This window comes from Chironomus tepperi, unplaced genomic scaffold, assembly GCF_022539635.2.
Source record: "Chironomus tepperi strain 1889 unplaced genomic scaffold, CSIRO-AGI_Ctep_v1 contig_451, whole genome shotgun sequence".
Classification (NCBI taxonomy): domain Eukaryota; kingdom Metazoa; phylum Arthropoda; class Insecta; order Diptera; family Chironomidae; genus Chironomus; species Chironomus tepperi.
This window is the reverse complement of record NW_027226573.1, coordinates 546,752-572,635: the sequence shown is the minus strand read 5'-3', so window position 1 is coordinate 572,635 and position 25,884 is coordinate 546,752. Positions and strand designations below refer to the sequence as shown.

The 25,884-nt window shown below is 31.2% G+C and overlaps 1 protein-coding gene across 1 annotated transcript; it reads left to right on the top strand.

Moving 5' to 3' along the window:
• The first annotated feature begins 943 nt into the window (after positions 1–943).
• AstC (Allatostatin C) lies at positions 944–25,136 on the top strand. Its single transcript, XM_070650971.1, has 4 exons — positions 944–1,097; positions 22,403–22,522; positions 22,634–22,779; positions 24,187–25,136. The coding sequence occupies exons 2-4, from the start codon at positions 22,421–22,423 to the stop codon at positions 24,296–24,298; spliced, it is 360 nt and encodes a 119-aa protein (XP_070507072.1). The 5' UTR covers positions 944–1,097; positions 22,403–22,420; the 3' UTR covers positions 24,299–25,136.
• The last annotated feature ends 748 nt before the right edge of the window (positions 25,137–25,884 follow it).

The window sequence follows — 25,884 nt, the reverse complement described above, 5'->3', positions numbered from 1 at the left end:
TAATCCGTTAATAATGGCTAAAAGCAACTTTGACGCATATAATTGTCCCGACCAGAACATTTCGACAAATCAATCAATATTCAGCACCGAAACGGCATGATTCTTGTATATTTAGTCTTACTTACTTCTTTCGTTTGCCGTATACATCAATTGTGATCCATGACCTCAGTTAGATACTACCTCAGTTAGCGAATGCTCTTTCGCTTGCTTCCGCCTGAAAATTACCTATTACCAAATACCATGCTACCTCTATCAACAGGTTCTCCATGAATTCTTAAGCCTAGTCTGATCTAGATTTTTGATCAAATTTCCGATTTGTGTTATTCAGGTAATCAAGAGAAATATCAAAGCATATGGAAAATAATTCAAAAATGAAGGAAATCGCAGAAAGATGAATGTCAGAGCTTCTCTAAAATATTCACAAAATTTAATAAATTTTCTTCAATTTTCCACACAATTTTACAATAAAAACCAAAAAGGACACAAAAACCAACTCAAAGCATCCCAAAACATCCAAACAACCCCCATATGACGACTGTATAAAAATTCACATGTTTCGATGACGTCAGAAATACAAACACGAAAAAGAATAAATCAGCGAAATGTCTAAGCATGATTAATAATTTTACTAATTCTACGATAATCCACTCAAATGATAAGTTAAGAACTAAATGCAACAAAACGTAATTCACCGAACATCGATTCATGTGTATGGTATGTTATGTGACGAGACGATACGACATGACGCGAGAGAGAGAGAAGCAACATGAACAAAAAAAAATGTAACGAAAGTCACGCGCAACAGATGCTTTTTATTCCGAGTAAGAATTGAGGAAAAAAAAGAAAATTTTATATTTTTTTGTTCTGTCGCACAACGAAAAGCGCTCGAAGCGTAACTGTATAAAAACGTTAGGCTCTGCAGTGTATCGAGTAAGTTGTTAACCAACTGTTGAAGTGTTAAGTTGTGAAGAGAAAATTATTATTCGAAAAAACACCGACAACAGTTCTATAAATCCTAGTCACAAAGTGATAACAAGTTAACTTAGTGAGAACCAAAATTTTTAATTCCAAGTCAGTTATCAGATATAAATTATTATGTGAGTAATGATAAATCGACTTTTTTTTTTGTTGTTTTGTATTTTTTCGGGGTTTTTCACAAACACTTGATTTACTGATAAAGTTACGATGAGTTTTGTGAATTTTTCTGGGAAAATGAGTTGATTTATTTTATTTTCTGAATAAGTTAGTAATTTTTGTTGTGTTTGGATAATTAGAAATATTTTCGACATTAATCATGTCAAGTTTTGGTTTTGGGTGACAAACTAGTGAAGTTTTGGCGGTTAAATTGAGGAATTTTAGGATAAAACCACAAATGTTTAAAGACATAAATTAAATAATTTAAATATTCGCTTTTTTGAGTCAAAATTTCTGCAAAAGTTCCTTCATATTTAAACTTTTTAGTGCTTCTATCTACAAATATTCAGTATATGAGACTCTATCCCGAACAGCACAACGTGTATGTTAAGTAAGACACAGCTTTGTAGCTGTTTTAACGGAAAAAAGCAAAAAGAATCCTGACTGTTGATTTCAATACATTTTTATGGCAAAAATGGGTTTCGCCGCATTTTGCTGCTCGGGTATCTAACAAATTTATTCCTTCACATTCCTTCATTTAGTCAAATCTTTTAGAAATAAAGCTCATAGCTTCTATTCAATGAAAAATTATTTTAAAAATCCATAAAAATGTTGCAAATTCTACTTTAGGCTAGAAATCTCAGTATGAGCATCTCACATAACATAAATCGGTTATTCTATCATAAATCCAGCATTAGGCCAACATAACTCTAATTTAGTGCCAGATTTGGTTTGAATCCGTCGCCATGCAAGAGTCACGCCAACCTGTTGCTGAATTTTGGATTGAATAACCAAGTTGTGATATTCGGATATGAAATCTAATGAATTCCTTCTTGTAAAGTTAATATAAGGATCAGATTGAAAAATCAGTTTAGTTACATCAACTTCTTTAAAAACTAATAAATTTTCACAACTTTTCAAATAAAAATGTGCATTCATCAATAAGAATTTCTGACGAAATCGATTTGATTGAGTTTATAAAAGTTCATTCAAAATGAGCACATGTTTCATATTAAAGCGAATTCTTTAGAAACATGAATGCCACACGACTTAAAAAAGCCTTAAAACAGTGCTCTCGAACTAACATGACTCTAGCATATTCTCAGATTTTGCCGAGTCTAATTCCAAGCCAGAATCACGCCTGAGACACTTTTCACGATTTCTTCAACCCATAAATGACTTTAGTATATTCAAATTGACTCATTTTGATGTCCTAAAGTAAATAAATTAATAAACTTTACTCAATTCAACCTAAAATTCCAAAAGTCTCCCTAGCCACCCACCAAACCCACTCTCACAACCCAAAATTCCATTGCTTGCCTATCAAACTCCATAAAATATTTATTAAAACCACGACTAAAAAAAGGATCTTTTCTTATAATCTTTGACATTTATATCAAATCTAACTTTTTTCATGGTGATGTAAAATTAAAATTAATTTCAAGTCATTAGTATGAATACAAAGGACTTCTTTTTTGTTAGATAAAAATTAAATGAAATTGTCTTAACGCAAAACACTGTCAACATGTGATTAATTAGATTAAATAATCAAAATTGTAGCGTAAGACAATGTGATAATGACATTTTTTTATATCAAGTCATGCTCATGTGATTACGGGAGGTTCATCTGCATAGTTAATTAAATTTTTTTTTTCTCATGTTTTCTTTTCACCTTTTGAAAAATTCATTAACATTAGATAAATTTCAACTTTTTTTTATTGTTGTTGTAATGTTGATCTTGGGTGCATGAGGTGGTATCTTGGGGAGGATAAGTCATGCTGGGATTATGAGGGATTAATGTGGTTTTGTAGAGATTGGGAAGCTTTGGGCTGTTTGAAATGTGTTAAAAAATGTTAGTTCGTCAGTTTTAAAGATGATTGAGTTAAGAGTAATTTTTAAGGCTTATGAGAATTGAAATCTTTTGAGAATTCTTAAAGAGAGAGGAATAGAAAGGGATAGAAGCCATTTTCTTAATTCTGGTTGTATTTCCAATTTGCAGAATTGACTATCTTAACAAACAAAGATCATGTTTTCTTGGTATCTTAACTTTTCTAAGGTGATATTGTTAATTAGAGTCAAAGAAGCTTTAAAACTAATGAACACTGTTCAAATCGTGCTTATTTACTTATTATACATTAATTAGCTTCAATTTCAAATGTCCATAGTGATAAGTTTGTAATTATTATCATCTTATGGATCAGCAGAAGGGATATTCAGATTAGATAACATACTGCATAACAGAAAATTATTAATTAGGTTCCGAATAGCACAGCATGTTCACTAGGGTTCTTGCTGTTGCACTGACGGCTACTACATGTGATGACTGATTTTCATCATGATTTCTAAACATTTTATGGCGAAATATACAATTTGAATTTATGCTGAACTAGTGATAAACTGGGCATTAACTTGACATTAAGTAGCCATCAACTAGTTATAACGTATTTTTGTCCACTCGGGGACTTGGCTAGAGAACAGCTACGTCTCTGTATTAAAGGACAGACCACAATGGCACCGTGAAAGGTGATTTTGCTACATTATTACGGTGTAAAATGCAATTCATTGCATTGATTCACTCGGGAGCTCACCTAGTCATATCATATATCAAATCCAACAAATCAGCTCATTCAATCCATCGTCAATATTCACAAATCTATTCATTAATACCTAATTATTAAGATTTCATTATCTATGCCTCAAATCAAATCAAATCTCAATATCAACAAATTGAAAACTTTATAATTGATGAGATTACATGCTGTCGATGCCTCATTCAAATTTCAAGCCTTAAGTTCCTCATTATATCTTATAATAATCTATCCAATTATGAACTGCACCTCATCATAAATTCAAAAATTTCAAAAACTTTTTCACCTTTTAACATCCACAATTGTTAAAATATAAGTTCATTCAGGTTAAAAATGTCATAAATTTTTGATAATATTTAACCTGTAACAAGTTATTCATCAATTAACTTCTTTAACTATCTCACTGCTTCTAGATATTTATCTAAACTTCAATATTTGAATTAACATTTTTGAACATTTTCTAAAATTATGAAAATAAAAAAACTTTTCTTTCAATCCACGTGCTTAAAAAAAAGTTAATGATAAAAGTTTTTGATTAAAGTTTCCTTTTCGATTGTTGTTGATAAAGCAACAATTATGAGAGATGAAAATAAACTATCAAATCTATTGAGAAAGTTAAAAGGCTGAGAGGTTGTTTGATGAGATGATGAAGTCACATGGTAGGGGTATGAGATGATATGGATGTAGTAGTACTAACAGGCATTGAACAAATTCATCTATACGAGGATATTCATGTATACTCACCCGGAAAGCACATGACGTATAAATGACTGACAAATCCAGCCACAGACTTAGTTGATAATAGCCGGAGGCCGGATTTAATGAATCTGGCTTCGAGCCATGGTCACGCTGGACAGATTCCGGATTTTTACTTAATTTTAGGCCATGTTCTTTCCGAATCAATGAATATTATTGAGTATACTCAGATTTTTGAGCATAATCTTGAGCCAACTAACTGTCTGTTTAAGCAGGATGGTTAGTTAGGATGATTAGATCAGCGATAGGCAAGTTTTGTGGAATGATTCACTGTATGCCTCGACAAATCTTAGTTTGACCGAGAAAGACTCTCAAAAAACCTAAAAAAAGATGATTGTTCAAAATTCAAGAGCATAGGAGTGCCTTGACATGAAAAAGGTTGCCTGCCACCGAATTAGAGACTATCTAAACTCCTTATAAAGAACATCACTGATTGCATTACATAACAAGCGAAGAGCAGACTCTCAAGAGCTTGTAATACTTAAATATACTAGATGAGAATGTTCACGAGCGTTATTCTCAGCTTACTATTCTCTTAAGAGCATGTCTCTTAGTCAACTATAGTACTATAACTGCATACTATCATATTGACTAAATAACGTGCCTTAAATGCATAAAAAAGCATGCTTATCTGATTTATTCAATGATAAACTCAATAAACTTCCAATTTACTCATTAATCAACACAAATGCACTTACTGTACTTCCGAAAAACCTCCAAAAAATCCCCCGTCCCCCAATTCATCATCAATAAACTTTGACACAATTGCTTTATCGATTTGCAAAATTTATTGCAACCTTCCAACCAGATGGCATATATTCGTATGTACTTGTATTGTTCGGCATACAGCACAGCACAATTCTTAATGTATTTCAATCCCTCAAGTGAAACTGACTCACTGAGCTTTACGGCCTAATTTTGTGTGTAAATACATTGTATCATACAAAAAAAATTCCCTTTTCTTGTAATATTCGATTACTGCCTTCTTTCCTTATACTTAATAAAATTATTATTATTAAAATATTAGGCCAAGGAACGACCTTCATAAGATATTATGTATTGTTACATTTAAAGAAGCTTTTTTAAAGGCTTTTTATGAATCCATATGGATGCTATAGTCTGCTTTTAGCAGATGTTGTTATCATGTTCATTTGAAAATTTTGTTTATTACTTTCCCTTTTCTAGTTTGTGTTTTAGTGGCCATGTGGAATAAATTATTTTTTATTATCGGATGTTTTTGGTGGTTTTGAGAGATGTTTGGGAGATTTTTGGAATTTCTTAATGAAATTTCAAGGTTGAATTGAAGTTTGGAACTGAAATTGTAGCAAATAAGTGCAAGATGTTTGGATTAACTTAACATTTCTTTGCGGGCAATCTGAAAAGCACTTGACGTATAAACCACTGAAAATCCAGGGCAAGGTAAACTTGCCTCTGATCAGATTTAGTCGAATCTGGCCTGAGGCCCTAACAGACATTCAGCATTCAATATAATTGAGAATGCTCAATTTTGAGTGCATACTCGTGGGCTTGCTCCTTGTATGTTTGAGTAGATTTGCGCTGATCTGGAAATAGATTTATGACCATTTCTTAGATAACGAACATCCTATCAAGAACAGAGTATGCTGAAAGTAACCCTCGTGAACATGCTTTACTTTTATATTTAAGTAGAAGTAGTTTAGAGATAGACTTAATCGATAACTAACTTGGTTATCTTAGTGTGTTGAATTTGATCTAAATCCAACATCATTCCTGATTAATGTCAGTTTTCTGTCAGATTTTCGAAAGATTTATCGAGTTGTGCTTTTTGGCAAATGTTGCTTATAATAATAAACTTTTTGAATTAAATGTAAAACAATGACGATCCTTCTGTCTTAAGAATAGTTCTGACAACTCCAATCACTAGTTTAATGTCAACATGAAGTCATCTTACCCCAACACTTCACATTCATCAACTCTGTGGTCGATTGGACAAAAATCCGCTAGAACTAGACATCTACCAGTAATAACGTAATTTAGTCCACTCGGAGTTAGTATCCATACTCTATTTTGCTATAAATACAATAAAGTTTCCAATAATCATTCTTTGAGTCATCCAAATAATTCAAATTCCTATGGATAATTGAAATTCTTCCGGACAGTCCCAAAATTCCATTGACACATTTCACATCCATAAATTAATGTCAAGCTTTTATATAAAAACAAAAATATTGTAAGATTATATCCTAAATAATTAAGCACTGCAACCGAATACCAAAAAAAGCTTTAACAATTTTTTATGACGGTAAATGTTCCCTTTTTCTTTAAGGCACATTGTTCATAAAATCCGACAGTATTGGGTATGCTGTATAGAATTTAAAAATACATAACAATTTATGTGAAATGAAAATTCAACCAAAGCACATGCAAATGATAGAAAGAAAGCTTAAAAGGGTTGAAAATAAAAATTAAGCAAACATGATGTGCGGTGGATATATCCATGTTAATTGAATTGACTTTATAGTTCAGAAAAATGTTAGATTCACAATACATGAATAATTGATAGAAAAGTACGTGAAGGTTGTGCCATAAAAATTCCTCATTAATTCCATTTCGATTATTTAAAATTAATTAATTTTCATCGATTCGAGCATAAAAATTTTTATTATTTTTGAGCCCTTTTTGACGACTGTAAACTTTTTCTTGACATTAAATAATTGGCACAAAGAAATTTATTCATTTAATTAATCAGCACAAAAAAAGATCTAAAAATGCCTATCAACAATGAATTTTTCATCATATATCATTTGTTGTAATTTAATTAACAATATCATCATCATGCAACAATATAACGCGATGACTAAGGAAGAATCTTCTATGAAATAAAAGATTAGAACATGAATGAGAAACTTTGTTGCTTGCTTTGAGAGAAATGAGAGTGAGGAAAATGCTGTGATAATTGTGTTACAGCGTGCGTAGACTTGTTGATATCATATGACGTTTATGTGACGAAGGAAGCAGTTTTAAGAAATTGTAATTAGAATTTTTAAGGGAGTTTCCTTCTTGGAAATTAGCATAGATTTAAGTCTTCATGCTCAAGTATCTAGACTTGAATTTTATGGTGGTAAGGTCCAGCATGATGACTATTTAAATTAAAAAAAAATTGTCAAATTATTTAATCTTCACCTTTATTTACTATCTTTCTTTGCTGGCCATCACGTCAATTTTGATACAATGCCTTTTTCAGATAATGTCTAAAGCTGGCTCTATTGCTAATTTCCGTCTGTTAATTTACAATATCAAGATCAATACTTGCTCCATCAATAGCCTTATTACTGCAGTATCAATATAATTGAGCATGTTCAATCAACAATGTGAGCATATTCATGTGTAAACTCTTAGTTTACAGGCCTTCTTGTCTTGTCAGTCTCCGCAGATCTTCTAAAAACATGAGTTGCTCATCTCTATCTGCTCATTTTGACTCGTCTAATGATATCAGCCTCTCTATAAAGCTGATACCATTCTGTGTTGCTCCTAAACTCCATAATAAGCAAATACCATCCTTTCAAGAGCTTGTTCCAGTTAAATTCACTACTTGAGACTGGTCGCGAGCAGTTATGGTTCTGCTAATAATATATCTAAAGAATAACTGCTTACCTGCAGCTATTCATAACTTGAGATTTCGATCCCAAGCCAAATCTCAATCTTGGAATTGGGTGACCAAAAACACGTGCTGGATCCCGGGAGATCGAGGTACAGGATCTCAAGATTGAAAATCCCATTCATAACTTTTTATCAACCGCCTTTTCATTTTGTAAATTCCTTTAAAACACACAATGACAGCCAATTTAAAACAAAATATCCCACTTAACAAAAAAGAAAGGTCTACACGCCTTTATGTAAAATGTCATGCTAACAATAGAACTTTTTTTGGTTATATTTATTCTGTAATTTGAAGTCCATTAATAGTATAAGAATACCGTTGAGTGATTTGTTAATGAGTTTGTTTAGTCTGTTGCTTTGCAATGGAACTGATCGTAATTACTACCAAATTTACTCTGTAGTATTTTTAAAATTGTAGTAAAAATGTTAATCAGCATAATGAAAATGTTGACGATAAATTGTAATTTTATATGCTATTACGTCAAATTAATGTCGTCAAATTGAAAAAGACAGAAAATCGTCATCAATTGAGTTTAACATTTTTAACTCAAAATTACAAGTAAATTTGAATTTAAACAAAAATTGCAAATTCAAATTCTGAATCTTTTTAAATTTTTAATCACAAAGCTTTTAAAAGTCGTGACTGACATATGTAAATAATTTTCTTTTTCTTCATTTTATTCATGACGTAACCTCAAATACACTTAAGTTTTGTTAGAGATTTGAAGGAAAGCTTTTAGGGATTTGTATGGGAGTTAAGGGAATTGTTAAGGGAATTTGGAAGAGGGCTGTTGATAGAGACAGTGTAATACTTGATATTGGCAATTGGCAAAGGGCAGGCAGTGATAGAGCCAGTTTTAGACGTCAACTGAGAGAGGCCATGGATCAAAGCTGATCTGTGTGGTCAGAGAAGTAAAAAAAAAAATTGTCAGCGGAATTGAGAGGACTTCGCGGGGGTATGGATTTCAATGGGGACACCTCCACTTTGGAGTTGTGCCTACTCTGGTACATTCATTACCAGAGAAGAAAACCCATATTTTTTTATGGATTTATTGAATTTTTTTCAATAAATTTTAAATTCTTGAAATTTTTTAAAAATATTTTCCGAAAATTTATCCACCAAAAATCCGTTTCATCACATACCACAGCCATATTATTTAACACGCAATATCAAGTCATAGTCACTATCAAAGAAGTTTTTGATGTGGTTTTAAATAAAGTTTATTATTTTCATCAAATAAAGCTGTAAATCTATATTTAAACTATTCTAGAACTTCTCATAAATTGCGATATTGTCAGATACTGCTGATGATGAATTTGATGCTTTTATTACATTATATTAGGCTACCTTTTTTTGTCAATTCAATATATATCAATATCATCACAAAAGCAACGTCATGAATCCTACATTAAATGCAAGAAAACTAAGTTAGTCAATGAAATTGTGTCCTTATTTTTGTAGGCATAAAGAGAATGTTTCAGAAAAAAATCTGATGTAATTCATGTAAAAGGAACACATTGTACATGTATAAAATTACAAATGCGACTTTTGGAACCAAAAAATAAATATCCCTTACTTTGAATTTTATATTTGTGTTCATCCCATGTTTAAATATTTATGATCAGATTCGCTCGCAGATGTAATTTTAAAAGGTTTTTTTATAATGTTTTAAATATTTGAGGAAGCAATTGATGTTTTAACTCTTATTTTAAATACTGTGGGTGATTTCTTGGGCATATCCGGGATATACCTTAGAGACACTTCCTTGAATAGCACAAGTTGGTTAGATAGAATATAGATTAGGGTCCGTCGATGACGAAAGGGCACTGCAATCTACGATCTGTTGTACAAGTTGGTTAATCAATACAAAACCAAGCTCCAGGTCGGCATAACTGTGACATGTGGTCGAGTTTTAAATGAATTCGGCATCATATCAGTGTCATGTCAGACTGGAGTTGGATTCTTGGTCGATTAGTCAATGTTGCTTGACTAGAGCATTAAGCAAATGGCATGGAAACAGACACTATCGTAAAATTTGCCATTTTTTATGGTTTTTACAATTTGCTCTACACCTAGGGCAAGGCACCCCAAAAAATTGGAAAAATCTCATAATTTCTAGAATATACCTTAAAATCGATTAAACCTTAATTCTCTTCTTGGATATATCCCTGTCGTACAGATCAGCATGACTAGATGTATCCCAGAAATCAATCCGTGAATTCGAAAGTCAATTGAAGTTTTATTTTCAATACCAATTGTAATTGTATGTAAAAAATAGTGGTTTTACAGCAATGTAAAATCTAGAATGATTCTTGATTGTCCAACAATCAAACAATCTACATATGTGCATCAATCTGAAAACATGGACGTGATTCTCATCTTCTTATCAAATACTAATTTGATTGCAATTCCAAAAAACTACGAATAACATAACTTCTATTTTTAAAACAAATGACTATACACTCAACAGAGTCTTAAATATCAAGAATAACTTCACCCATATTCAATTAACTTACAATCATCTTATGCATCTCATCAAATATTCCAATATCTCCTAGATAATGAGCCTATATGCCTAAAAATAGTTTCAAAATCTACAACATCACTTACTACGTAAAATTTCATTACACTTGACTCGCATGTACTAACATAATTATAAAAATTGTAGCTTAATCCATGTCCTAGGACATTCCATTGAAATATCAAATGCCAGAGACTAACAAAAGAGAAATTTTTTGGACAACATGAAATGATTTGAGTTAATGAATAATATATGTTTATTGATAAAGTAATGAGGTCACATTTTGGCAAGCACAAAATAAAGTAACTGAATTTCTGAGCTTCTTATAATTGAAAATCTCAATAAAGGAACGATTGGAAGTCATGTAACGCTAAAAATAGCTTTTTTGACCCCATTTGCATCACCTTAATGGTTTTTAGCACAATCTAGATCGGATATTTGGACTCCGGAACAAAATTGTGAACCCCCAACGCCCCTGTTGGGGGTAGCCCTGTTAGCATTACCTAACTTCCAAACAATCCCCAAGGAACAAAAAAAAAGAATTTCTTACATTGTATCACATTTGTGTACGCACATACGAGTGGTGAATAAATTATATATGAATCAAAAATCAGCTGCCAATAGCATTTTCCTACATGTGGATTCTTTTTATTATTTTGTAAAAAAAAAATAATATGAAATTCTTTTCACATTCAGTGCTGGTTTTTGGTCCTTAAAAAACAATTTCTAATCATTTTTTGCTTCCTTCAAGCTTCCTTTGTTTTTCTGAGTAGTACGAATTGGCTAATCGATCAAGAATTCGACTACAGTTTGGTGTGACTCTGACATAATCTTTGATTCAAATCTGACAATATACCAGAGTCATGCCGGGCTAATATCGGACCCCTAACAGTCAAAGAGCATGCTGTCAAGAGCTTACTCTACTTAAATATACTAGTTAAGCATGTTCACGAGCGTGCTCTTAGCTTACTCTGCTCTTAAGAGCATGCTATTTTCCTGCTAGTCGACCTTTGGATCAATCAACCAACTTGTGCTATTCAGGTTTGTTTTTATAGACAAAAAGGTTTTAAATTGATAGTATCTTTTGTGATTTTTTCTATAAAAATAGAGAATATTCTATCAAAATATGGAAAACATCTTCGATAACATTCCTTTTCCAAGAAAAAGGTCAATACTTCTTTGTAGTCTATAACCTTAAATAACAATCATGTCAGTTTTGCCACCACGCACAACAGTTTTGCAAACTTGTTATGCAATTCGATATATAGATTATTAATTGATTTGGTATGTCATATTGAATTAGATGTGAAGGAATACAAAGCAATCAATTTCTAAAGTTATTAAATAATAATTGATTTTAATGAATTGGAATTATTTTACATCCCGAGCAGCACAATCGTGAACAAACAACTTGACAAAATGCCTAGTTAATTGAATAATTTAACACGATTGACACTTTCTCTGGAAAGTTTCATGAAATACATCATTAATCGACTAAAGGTCAAATTATTAACTAGATTTTATGAACAAATTCAAGTTGAAGAATGCGAATTGCCAGGTTTTTCAGCTGATTAACGGTGCCGTTCCTTAACAGACATAGAGCTCAAGAGCTTGCTCTACTAAAATATACTACATAGTTGAGCATGTTCATGAGCGTTGCTCTCAGTTCACTTTCCTCTTTAGAACACGCTCATTGCCTCCTAGGGGTCAGGACAGTTTCTCGTCTTACAGTTACTACAGCGACGTAGTGATGCCTAGCAAATACCTTGTGCTGTTCGGGCCAAGAAGTCAAAATCCAATGAACAAGAATTTGTGGAATTTTCCAATAAATATTTATCATGGTGACCTTTCACCCAGTCTTTCACCTTCTCTCATGTAGGCCATTGTTTGACTATTATTCAAAGGTGAGAGTTTTTGCCAATCAAAAGAAAATTCTTAAACCCACGCTGAAACTTATTATTCAGTATTATGAAAAATCAGCCTGAAGTAGAAGCCAAGTATTGAGCACATGGTAGAAGCCTACTTGTGGGAACTTGTTACAATTTTTGCGTAACTTTGTTATTACCTCTATTTCCGCAGTTCTTAAGAATTTGAAAATGTTATTGTAAAGTTAGAACAATGTGTTGATTAAGTAAGGATGTTAAAAATAGGCATGAAGTTCTTTATGTTTAGAATTTGAATGTCGACAGTTATGAGAGGCTGTTACAGCATTTGGATGTTAATGAATTTGAATTTACTAATTTTGATGCGTAATTTTTGGAATTTACATAAATTTCTGGGAATTTGAATAAGCTTTTGATTCTTAGAAGAACTATAACTGGCACATTGAGTAATAAGTTCAAGCAACTCCCATTCACAGTCTCCATACTAACATCAACATCATCCATCCATGCAAAATTCATGAAATAAACAATTCTATCGCAATAGCATAAAATCAAATTACAGCACATTCACATCAATATCGCAAGTGTTGACTCATTAATTCTTAACATCATAAAAAACATTAATTACAATGTCTAAACAGTTCATGTCACTTATGAGGATGATGATGATAATGCAAGAGTTGTGAATTAATTTGCATTAAGGATAATATCACTGCATATGGTGTTTAAAATGAATTTAAATTTAATCAAGTGTAAATAGTGTCGTTGATATGATGCTTTTTTTTGTCATTAACTTGATGCGATGTTTGAGGGATGTTGTAGTTTGGATTAATCTGAGTGAGAGGGCCCATTGAGTATGTTGTACTTTGGATTAATCTGAGTGGGTTGAGGGTCTTTAGGATTGGATTTACTTGAATAGCACAAGTCGGTGAAACGATCATAATCAGGCATCAGACTGGCGTATCTCTACAATTCTAAAAACTCTCTATCTGTGTTTTCCGGCTAGCGTGACTCTGACTTAGCGTCGGATTTGGTTTAAATCCAGCATCAAGTTACAGCAACGCCGATCTGGGACTAATTTCTCGGCATACACCTACTCCTACTCCTCTAATTACACTTAGCAGATACACTATAGGATAAACATTACGGTAGGGACAAGGGCCCGTATGTATGTAGAGCTATTTCAATGAACTGGTCGCTGGGGCCGGATTTATGATCCATTAATTGATTAGAAACAGGACAGAATTACTTTCTCAGCAACATAAATCACTTTCCAGGCATTTTTGCAATTATTATTCAATTTCATATGAATATTCTGACACATGGTGTATCCAAGTGATCTGCTGAGTCTTACTGCCCAAAATAGATCATATCCTAAACTTAGAACACTCTATGCCATTCCTCACTACTCAATCTCTTACATAACCTTCTAAAATTTATAAAAATCCTTCAACTCAACATGTTCCTCTACTCTTCTGTCCAGATTGTTCATGGGAATTTTGACATACATTAGATAAACTTGGAGTTCCATAAAATAACTTTATCCATCCTTTCTCATCGCCATAGGACATATAAATGAGTGTGATTTTACAGATAATAAAAGAATTGAATAAAAGGAAATTGTTGGAATTGAAATTATCATATCAAAATATGAAATATAGGAACTCCATTGGAGAGATATGACATGCATGAGACATATTACGTCTGATAATAGTCTCAAGGATATGTATATCAATATTCACAATAGATCATGTAGGTATGATATGAATGAGATCATTCAAAATAAGCAACAGCATGCATGAACAAATGCGTAGCATACATTTTATTAAATTTAATAATCGTGAAGTATTACATTCATGTCGGTAACTCCGTAAAGGAACAGAAAATTCAATTTTCTTTCGATCTGACGCAATTTTTTTGCCTTCTTTGTTCAATTGCTTAAGGCTGTCGTCGTCATCTACTTTTGAATGACGACAAGGACTATTGGTCTATTGTATAGCATAGATTATGTACATCGGAAGGGATAAACTAAATTTTCGATTATTCAATTGCCACACTGTCCCACTTATGGACTAACTTTTATATTATTGTGGCATCAATTTGAATCCCTTGCGGACATGAGTAATTTCATTATCCCTGAATTTTTTTTTTTGGCTGATAATCGGCAATATATTATGAAATTTATTTTTTGACTGACTCTAGGGTAGGGCAATAGTTGAATGATATTGAATTGTATTATATTTTTGGGCATTTTAGATGATTTGTTATCAAATTCAGGATACAAATGGGATCAATAAATAAAGTTGTTGATGGTTTGAGGAATTTGAATTTACATTGAGCTTTGGCATACTTAAAGAGGGGGATTGAAGTCAAAACACTAAGTTTGATGTTGAATTTGTAGATTCGGATCTGAAGTTTGAGAATTATGCGATTTAAACAGTTCAATTTATTGGTTTTACACAAGTTCTACAATTTTAGGGGCTACTCACATGTTACTTACTTACTTCCTTGGCAAGGGCGCACGGAGGCCCATTACCGCATTTAGAATTCGTCGAAAGCTGGATCTGTCTTTACATAACCTCTACCAGTTTTTAATTCCTAGCACTTTTGCATCGTTGCTCACGCAGCAATCCCATAAGCTTCACATATTACACAACGCTCTAAATGAAAGGCTAGTCATATGCGACTCCATAGAGTTCATTTAAGGCTTATAGATAATAATGTTCCAAAAGTCACCATCCCTTGTCATTAACATTAATTTTCACTCAATTAAACTAGTCCAACGCCAACGTTAAACAACAATTTCGACTATTAGTTTTAAATTAATTAAAAATCAATTTCATTATGATTTCAACATTTGTTTAATTGAATTTGTCATATAAATCTCGTTATTAGTCTGTAGGGTTTTTAGAAGTTCGGTATTAAAAAATTTTTGAAAATGAGAGCAGTGTTGATATGGATTGCCTTTGAAAAAGGCATTGCCTTTGCCTTTGCAAAGATTTTGCCTTTTCTAAAGGCACAAAAAAGGCAAAGGCAATTTTTTCTGCCTTTGCAAGGCAAGGTCAAAGGCAAAGGCAAATCTTTGAAAAGGCAAAAAATATTGCCTTTGCCTTTTTTGTGCCTTTAGAAAAGGCAATATTTTTTGTCTTTGCCTTAAACATGCCTATCAAAGACAAAAGATGGTTTCTTTAAATATTGCTTTGACTATAATTAATTTTTTTTTTTTTTTTTGACAACTTAATAAAAAAAGATTCATTTCTTTAACATAATTATTTTTATTGCTATTAGTTCCAAAAAGGTCATTCAAAATTCCACCATTTTACAAATCTTATGAAAATGGGGTGTGGCTTAATGCGGAATGACAGAAATAAAGAATTATTAATGTTTTTATAGTTAAATAATTGAATCTTAATTAAACGAATTTAATTCGATCAATCAGTTCTAAATTATCTCTTACGACAATTATCGAGTTCAACGACTCATTAGATAATTTCGTTCTAAGGTGAGATAAAACAAGAGCGAATATTGAAAATGTACGTTCTATTTTAACTTGTGAAAATGGTGCACTAAACACAACTTGACTTATTTCATACAGTGGCTTAAATTTTTTGTCGAACCTCTTTTGGTACCAGAAATTAAGAATGCTAAAATTTTCAGATGGAACTGAAATTCTGGGTTCCCTATATGCGAAGTCATATACCAAATCGCTGATGCGAACTCTGTTTTCCTCATCCGCTGTCATCCTTCGTCGCCCTGCACCAAGCAATTCCTCCAACAACAAGTTATCAGGTGTAGGAGGATTTACAGTTTCCCGTTCCTCTGAAGTGGTTTGTTCTGGACTCCTCGATACTTTTTGATGAACTTTTACGATATTAATCTGGAAAAAAAAGTTGTTTTAAATGCAATTTAAAGAATACTACGAAATTTAATCATACCACTGCCTTTTCCAGCAATTCAGCATTGTAAATTGAGTCTGTGTGTTGCCAACCAATTCGTGGGTCCAATGCAAGAGCTGCAATCATCGCATCGCATTCAAAAAATTTATCAGATTGGAGTTTCAATTCGTTAAGCATTAAAGTCTTAATCTTAAGTCTACCCTCAATGATACAAGTAATTTTACTTTGCATTACTTTCCATGCTACATAGAAATCACCTAAAAATACAAATCAAAATTTTAAGTTTTTAATTAGTCAATACTAGAATTAATCAATTTACTCATGGTGAATTCTTGTTTTTGAAACAGCATCATTGCTGTGTTAACATGACTGAATATACTAATGTATTCTTCGAGGAAAGTCCAAAATTCAGGAAGAATAAAGAAGGTGGGATTTTCTATCGATTTATAGTCGTCCTTAAACATATGAATATGATTGAGCATGTTATAAGTGGAACACCATCTGGTGATGACGTCGAGCTTTGGCTTCTTTCCTAGAGCTTTAAAAATGTTCACGTATCGAGCTTTTGATGAATTCCTGACGAAATTTCTGAAAATTCCTATTTGATGATCGAAATGATCACTGACATGGTTTGAAGCCAGTTGTAATGAGTGCGCTCCACAACGCATTATGGACGCAAGCGGTCCGTCCATTTGTTCATTTATGTTTACAATACTCTCGCCCATATTCACTTCATTATTCTCATCACTTGATTCATTTAACTCATTGTCATCATCAGATAAATTTTCGTATTCTCGTTCCAGTTCCTCACCCGTCACATCATCAATTTCGTCTTTAAACATATAATTAAACATTAAAATATGCCTTTACATATGCAAAAGAATCTTACCGTCATTATTGAATAAATTGACAATTGGAAGTTGTTGTTGAGAATCAATCAATATCTGCGACGCCTTCAACATATTGCTACCATTATCACTACAAGTTGCGTAGATATCGTCTACACTTTTACCGACTTTTTCCAACATTTGAGTTAATTGTGTTGCTAAAATTGTCCCAAACTGCCTTTCCGTTTGGGTAAAAATCCCAATCACCCTCTCATGAATTACTGTATCCTTAACATAACGAATTGATGCTGAGAATACATTTCGTCCATAGCGGGAAGCCGAATCAAAAGAAATGCACACTATTTTTCCTGAGACATCCTTTTTAATTATTTCGTTCATTTTTAAATGACATTCATGAATGAATTTTCGTATATTCTGGCGAGTTAAAGAAATATTAAAATGCTCTATAATCTGCCCAAGAAGGTGTTGTCCACCAAGCTTTTCAGCGGCCATATAAGAAATATTTTTTGTTAAAACAAACTTAACAACCTCTTGTATTGTCTGCAATAAAAATTAAAAAAAGTGTCAGAGAGAACATTGCAAAGAACCGAAAATAAATATTTCTACCTTATTGATATCTATATTTAATTTAATTTTCTTGAAACTCGGAATATACTCAGTTACTTCATCATCGTCATTTGTAGTTCGACTAGATCGAGACCGTTTTGTCAAATTTAATTCCCTCGCTATGTCTAAATGCCTGCTGGCTAAATGATCCTTTAAATTTCCTTTTGAACCAATTATATTTTTTTCAATTTCATTGGCTTCACATGATAAACATTTCCAACGTTTTCCATCTAACTTCTCGAAATATGAATAAACATTTTGATCGCCACTATTTGATTCCATTTCAACATATAATACACAGTATAACTTTCCAAAAACTCACAAAAATTTAATTTTTAAATTTATAAACTTCAACATGAAAAAATGTAAACAACGAACTAATGTGAACTTTATCCCAAAATTAAAGCTCTAATATTAAAATTATTATTATTTATTATTATATTAAAAACATTATTGTCTGTTAAGTTTATTATTGATTACTAGCAAATTGGTGTCGAATTCATGTTTCAATACTTTCAGAATTTACTATCTTGTGAAGTATATAAAATGAAGAAAAATAAAAACTTATATAATAAATTTATAAAAATGCAAAAGTATTATCGCAAACATCTTTATCTTTTCACTTTTCAAATTAGGAAAATAATTATATTCGGGTCATTAGATCATGTAATTGGTGTTTTAGTATACTTCCCAAATTCTCATTAGTAATTAAAAAATAAGGGCCAAGTTCATATTAGTAAAGAATAATCCCTAATCAATTATGGATCCCCGAAAGATTTTCTACAAAGCAAAATTTCCTTTACTCGAAACTCCTAAATTTTTATCTTTTCAGGATATCCACGTTTAATTATATACATCTAATTAAAGAAATTTTTGCCAAAAACATCATTTCACAGCTTATATTACAACTCATTATTGCGAAACACTTTTCATTTGTTTACAAAATTCAATTACAATTTTAAAGGAAACTAGCTGTTTTGATCACTAAATACAGATAGCAACACGTTAATTATAAAAATCTTGATCATATTGATGGTTCATAATATGCATACTTAAAGGAAAAAGATTAAGAAAAAACGACCAAAAATTTTTTTTATACTGTTAAAAATTTTTGTGACAAAAAATTCCAGTTGTAATTTTTTTATGGATTGGATCAGAGTAATTCCAGGGTAATTTCACAGATTGGTTGAATTTTGAAAATGTTTACTTGAATAATCCTCGTTCTTTAAAATTTAATCATTTACAAAATGACATTTAATGTAGTTAACACTTCAAGAATTCCAAATAAACATCTTATATTACATTATTTTATATATTAGAACTTTAATTAAAAACAGTAACTCATTTCATAATAACGACAAAATATATTTAGGAAAAACAATTTTGATATTGAAATTAAAGGCATTGCCTTTGCCTTTGCAAAGATTTTGCCTTTTTCAAAGGCAAAAAAAAGGCAAAGACAATTTTTTCTGCCTTTACAAAGATTTGCCTTTGCCTTTAACTTTGCCTTGAAAAGGCAGAAAAAATTGCCTTTGCCTTTAACCTTGCCTTTGAAAAGGCAAAAAATATTGCCTTTGCCTTTTTGTGCCTTTGAAATATTCTTTTTTGAGAAACTTTGCCTTTGCATTGCCTTTGCAAAGTTTGCCTTTTTTAAAGTCAAAGGCAAGATATCAACACTGAATGAGACCGAAACTGAGATCGAGACTCAGACCGAGTTTTCAAGTCAATTCATTAATGCATCGGTCTCAACAAATCTAGAGACTTTGTTGTTGGTATCGAGACTCATTAATGGACGAGCCATTACATTGAATTCAATAAATCAATGAGCCATATGATTTTTAAATGCACAGACTGTCCAGCATCAAAATCATTCTTGACTTTTTCAACAATTTTATTTCAATATTAATTGTTCTGATTTGAATTTCAAGGGACAAAATATAAAGTTTGTACAGTTGCTTATTAATTGTTAGGCATTATGTTACAGATGTTACGACAGGGAATTAAGAATGGCAATTACATTAAGAGCCTTGTTAAACAGTTGTGGCTTCACTTTTCCTTATTGTTTTGTGAATCAACAAATAAGTTGGCGAATAATATTGTTATTTAAAAGATTGTGCCAGCAACAAGATGTTTGAAGAACATTTGGAAATTGTGTTAAATTATTTTTAAATTTCTCTTTCCCGATCAAAAAGCTTGGTAATTTAGTAACAATCCGTAACCCACTTTTTTAAGCGTTATTACTTACTTACTTGCTGCAACCATATTCCTATGTGGAGCTAAGGTTACAACAGAAGGTTCTTAAGCATTATGTAAATTCCTAACGATTCCTTAGGATTTTGGAAAATAAATTCCTACAAATTAAGAATTTGGACATAAATTCTGATGACAAACTTACCTATCAATTTTTGATAAACTTAAATGCTTCATCCTTAAAGTCAAAGATATCTAAGACAAAATCACTAATTTTCCCCAACTGAATTTAAAATACTTAAAGAAAAATCATTTAAAATATTTTTTAAAGCTTTTTATGATTGGAATTAAAATTCAAAGTTTATTTGTGCTCAAATTGTTTGCTTTTTCTCATTTTTATTTGATTATTACTTACAATAGTAAACATATTTTAAATGAAAGAGGTTGTAAAATGACGCTGCGAATCTTTTCTTCATTTGATTCCTTTTGAAACATGAAATGACGTCATACTGCGAAGGAAATAATTTCAATATTTGCCAATTCAGTCTTTTCTTTTAAGAATGTTTAATCAGCTTATTTTCTTGATAAAAAATTCGAATTTTCATTCATTTAATTTAATATTTAATGACCTAAATATGTATTTTTGGTCCGAAAATTCATTCACACCTTACTAAAGCTCTAAGAAAATTTTCTCATGAAACCCAAAAAGTTTACCATCAACAAAATGTTATTGATAATTTATCACCAATAAATTGACCTCAAATTCCCAAAGAATACATAAAAATTAATTGAAAGTCATTGAAATTCAAAACCTTTTTAATCCATATTGTTATGTCCTTTTTTGTAATCAAAATTCTTGAGATTTATTTGAAATTTTACCTTAAAATTATATCAGGTTTTAATATTGGGGAATATTTGGAAATGATGTTTAGGATTCATCTCTTAAATAGCGTATTTTATAATGGTTTAAGCTCAACTCTTGACAGAAATATCCTTTCAATATTCCAAACAGCACAACGTATTAACACAACGTTAAGGTACTACATCGTCGTCGTATCAACGATAAGTCGCATAGTTGCCTCAACGGCTACATTACAGCTGATTTCCATTCATATTTACGACGAAAAATGCAGTCCTTTGCTTAATTCCTCTTGTATATGAAAGGATACTTAAGATAAAATCTTATTCTTCTCCGAATTATTCCAATTCATACTAAAAAACTTCAAATCATCTCCGAAATTCTTGTTCATCTTCTCCCTCTACCTCTCCTCATTCTCTATGTACATGAGTCCATAGTCATCATAAGCGATTGACTCCTTAAGAAAACCTAAAATATCAAAATTCAAAATTTCCAATCACGTCTTTATTGACAAATATTGAAACTTTCCTACCTTTTTCAGTGGTTTTTATGATTATTACTTGATATTGGGATGATCATTGGCCATCGTCAAACTTGAATTTGATATTTTGGGATGTCTTTCATTTACCATTAAAATATTGGAAGTGCATACTTTCCTGAATTTTGAAGATATTGGTTGAAAAATCATATCATATTCATATCTATTCATAGAATCATGAAAATTTAATTTTTCCAGTTTCTCCTCATTTAAAAGTTTGTCTAAAAGAATTTTAAATTAAAAGTTACTGCTTCAGTATATAAATACAGTTCATGATTCACCATTTGACATGTCAAAAGTTACATTGAAGGTGTGTTCGCGTAGGCGCGTATGTAAACACATATGTGGATGTATCTGGTGTCTGTAAAGACAATCAGAACGTCGTGGTTGATATTTATTAGAATGTGGAGTGGGAGGGATGGGATTTTCTATATGAGAGACATGACTTTTGGAGTCTTAAATTCCAAAATATCAATAAAAATTGATTTTGATGACTTTAAGGCAGTGTTGTTCAAATTCTGTGCTGCAACACATTATTATGCGTCTGAAATTTTCTGGAAATGCTTTGAACCGCATGTCGTGTGTGGTTTCAGTCATGGATTACCACTATAGTGTGCCGTGACACAATAAGTTTGGATAACACAGCTTTAAGGCATAACCAGAGCTCGAAGTCGATATGGTTGAAGTCGACTTGACTCAAATGTCGACTCGACTCGACTCGAGTCGATTCGACTCGACTTCGAGCTCTGGGCATAACCAGCTGATTTTAAGCCAAATCTAGCATTATTTCTCAATTTTTCCATTTCTACTATTCAAAACACATCAATCTTGTTAACAACATACTCAATTTTCCCAGAAAACATCCATAAATTCTCAGTATCCACCACATTTTCCATTCATAAAGCATTATTTTAACATAAAACATCCTTTCTTCCCATTTCAGACAAAAAAACAATTTACAATGGCAGTCATTTTATCATCACGAGTTCTTTTCAACGTCTTCGCCTGCTTATGTTTAATCATGGCAGTTGCCTGTCGTCCTCAGAGTTCACTCGATAATCAAGTAAGTTGACATTTTAATATATTTTTATTACTCAATTAATTACATTACATATGCATGCTAGTGACTGCATCGATAAAATTTTATGACACATATTTATTGTTATTTTGTTAGGATTCATCGGATCAGGATAGTAGTGTCGATATCAGACGATTATATAATGCATACAACAATTATCCTGGTAACAATATGATTTCACCTGAGGAACGAATGGCTCTTAATCGACTTCAATATGAGATGATGGCTAACTATGTTCAAAAGTGAGTTTTTTTTTCGTTTCTTTTCTTCTGCGTACCTTTGGGAAACATTTTCGTTTATGAGTTGGATGGGAGGGAAGTGAAGGAAGTTAAGGAGATGATGTTCAAGTTATGGATAAATGTGATTTTCATGTAGTTTGTTTTAGGCTTGCTTTTAAAGGGGAAGTGAGTAATAAAAAAAAAGTATGTTAAAGACTTTAAGGTAGAGGTGGCTTCAAGAAATGCTGAGGGAATGTATGGAAATTATGAGATGCTTAATGAAGGGAGAGATTACTTCTGTTACTGAATAGAATTTTTGTTATGGCGGCCATCTGCTGTACAGGTTTTACCCTTTGCTGTGAGACAAAGCCTCAAAATAGTCCCGATTTTTAAGTAGAAAACTGGATGCAATGCAGGAATTTTGAGCTTTTGAACTTTTCTTTTCCAAGGTTTGAAGAGAACTGAAAATAGTTTTTACAACGCCTTAGAATTATTTTCAGCAAAAGTTTCTAACGTAATTCAATTAGTTATTTGCATATTAAAACTCAAAATAGTCAAAAAGCATCCCAGTAGTGTCAAACTCAGAAGTGTCCTAATTTTTTTCCAAAAGTGTCCCGTTTTTTAGCGAAAATCCTCTAGCCACCCTAATTTTTGTTCAGGATTTTGTTTCAAAGAGTCAGGATATGGGGGATTGGAGCATGATTCCGATCTTTTATGCTTCAAACTGTTTCAAAGAGTGTTATTGACCAAGAATGATAGCTCTTTTTATGGTCCTCTGTTTGGAATCTTACTACTTCTAAGGTTCAGCAACAGGTCGGTGTAACTCTGTCATTTACTGGAATTCAGTCCGAATCCAGCAACAAGTCAGATTTCCACACAACCTCTCCAGACGGGTTATTGCTCAATTACTTACTTACTTCCTTGGCGAAGGCGCACGGAGGCCTATTGCCGCATTTAGAATTCGTCGAAAGCTGGATCTGTCTTTAGATAACTTCTGCCAGTTTCTAATTCCAAGCACTTTTGCATCGTTGCTCACACAGCAATCCCATGATCAATTAACTGATGTTATTCGAAAAAGCTCGTCTAAGACTTGAACTCATGCCCTCTTAATTACATGTCAAGTGCTCTTACCTACTGAGCTACTGGGGGTTGTTAGTGAGTTTGACACAATGCTCAATTAAACCTTATTCTCTATACTGTCCTCATTGGACAGCACTTATCGTTGTATTGGATCAAAGCACAAATCCAACATCCTCATTAATATTTTAAAGCATCACTACAGTAAAGAGGAACCTGAAAGCTACAATCTTAATCAAAACATCATCTTCCTTAACAATTTTTATTAATTCTATTAAATTTAACAATATCTCCTACAATATCCATAATTACTCAATATCCATAATATTTAATGTTCAATTTCCTCTTTTATAGTATGCCAAATGCTGCTGGATGGTCACCGGAACTCTATCGTTCACCTGAAATTAAAAGACAAGTCCGCTACCGACAATGCTACTTCAATCCAATTTCCTGCTTCAGAAAGTAAATCAATTAAAACAAGTTCCTGAAACGATTATATGATTTTTGGTCCTCAACACAGCATCACTAAATGAACTGAAAAAATGTTTTTCGCTCAAATCTTTCAATTTTTTTTTGTGAAAAATATAAAAAAAAATATAAATATATAAAAAAAAAAAATCATACCTCAAACTTTATATTTTTATCTATAGACATGACTAGAACTTTTTTATTCTTTTTGTCTCTTTTTGGAATTACGAAATGAGCATGAACAGGGCAGCTTAATATCTAAAATTTTAATTTTCTCTTTATTCACATGCATAATCTAATTAATAATATTTATGTATTAAGGCATATAATTGTTATGAATTTTTGAAGAGAGCATTGTCATTATTGCTGAGAGAAATGAAGCCATATTAATTCTTAAATGAAATTTGATAAAAAATATTAATATTGATGTGTGATTCTTTCAGATAAAAATTGAAAAATTCAAAAATCATTTTTTATCAAATTTCAAAAAAACATTTTAAAAGAGCAAAAAAAACTAAAGTCTTTAAATCTAATTGTTCTATTAATATATTTATCAATAAAATAAATCTACATCTAATGATGATTTGTCTCATTTTTTTGGAAAGTTAAAATAAACCATCACTTCAACCTTTTTTGTGGAATGTCAAGATTGTACAAAAAAAAAAAATTAAAAATCCGATCAAGCATCTTCTTGTTATGGCATTACGAGTGGGGGATCTTTTTAAATATATATATTAATATTATAATGTTTAAACAGCCTTTAACGACATCATTAAATGATTTAATTTTAAAATATATAAAATTATTCATTAGTCGCCAAATCAAACAACTTAAAAGAGAGAAAATAGATGTTGAGAAGGAATGTAAAATAATAATAAAAAAAATAAACTTTTCATGTCTCTTGTAAGAACTTATTCAGATGAAAAAATAAAATTATAAAAAATAATAATAATAAAGAAGAAAAAGAAGAATTTTTTTTTTGTTTTTTTTTTTTTTTATTTACAATTTTTTACAGTTTTGAAGAACATTTGAAGGATAGAATAGTAAGGAATGCCACATTGGAAGCTCTTTTGTCGTGCTTAATTTCAGCTAATCTTTGGAATCATACTTAATTTTCAAATTACAATACATAATTTTCTGTAATTTTACATTTTAATTTGATTCTTTAAAATTTTTGATTGTTTAAGAATTTTTAGAGATTTTTTAAATTTTTTTATGAATATTTTAAATTTTTTAAATTTCATAAATATTTTTTTGAATTTTTAAAATTGTTTTTTGAATTTTTAAAAAATTTTGAATTTTTTTTTAATTTTTTTGAATCTTTTCTTTTAGTTTTTATGAATTTTTCTAATTTTCATATTTTTAGATTTTCAAATTTTTTCAACGTTTTTAAATATTACCAATTTTTTAATAAGGAACAAAATTTTAATAAGGAACAATTTTTCATAAGGAACAAATTTTCATAAGGAACAAGTTTTAACATTTTGAAGATTAGTTTTTCTTTAATTTTCTACTTTTATAAATTTTTTGATTTTTTTAAATTTTTTAATCTCTTTTTTTTAGTTCTAATTTTTTAAAATTTTT

Coding starts and splice junctions, on each gene's coding strand:
- AstC (XM_070650971.1), top strand. CDS start 22,421: ATGGCAGTCATTTTATCATCACGAGTTCTTTTCAACGTCTTCGCCTGC. Junction 22,523..22,633: donor AGAGTTCACTCGATAATCAA/GTAAGTTGACAT, acceptor TTATTTTGTTAG/GATTCATCGGATCAGGATAG. Junction 22,780..24,186: donor ATGGCTAACTATGTTCAAAA/GTGAGTTTTTTT, acceptor CCTCTTTTATAG/TATGCCAAATGCTGCTGGAT.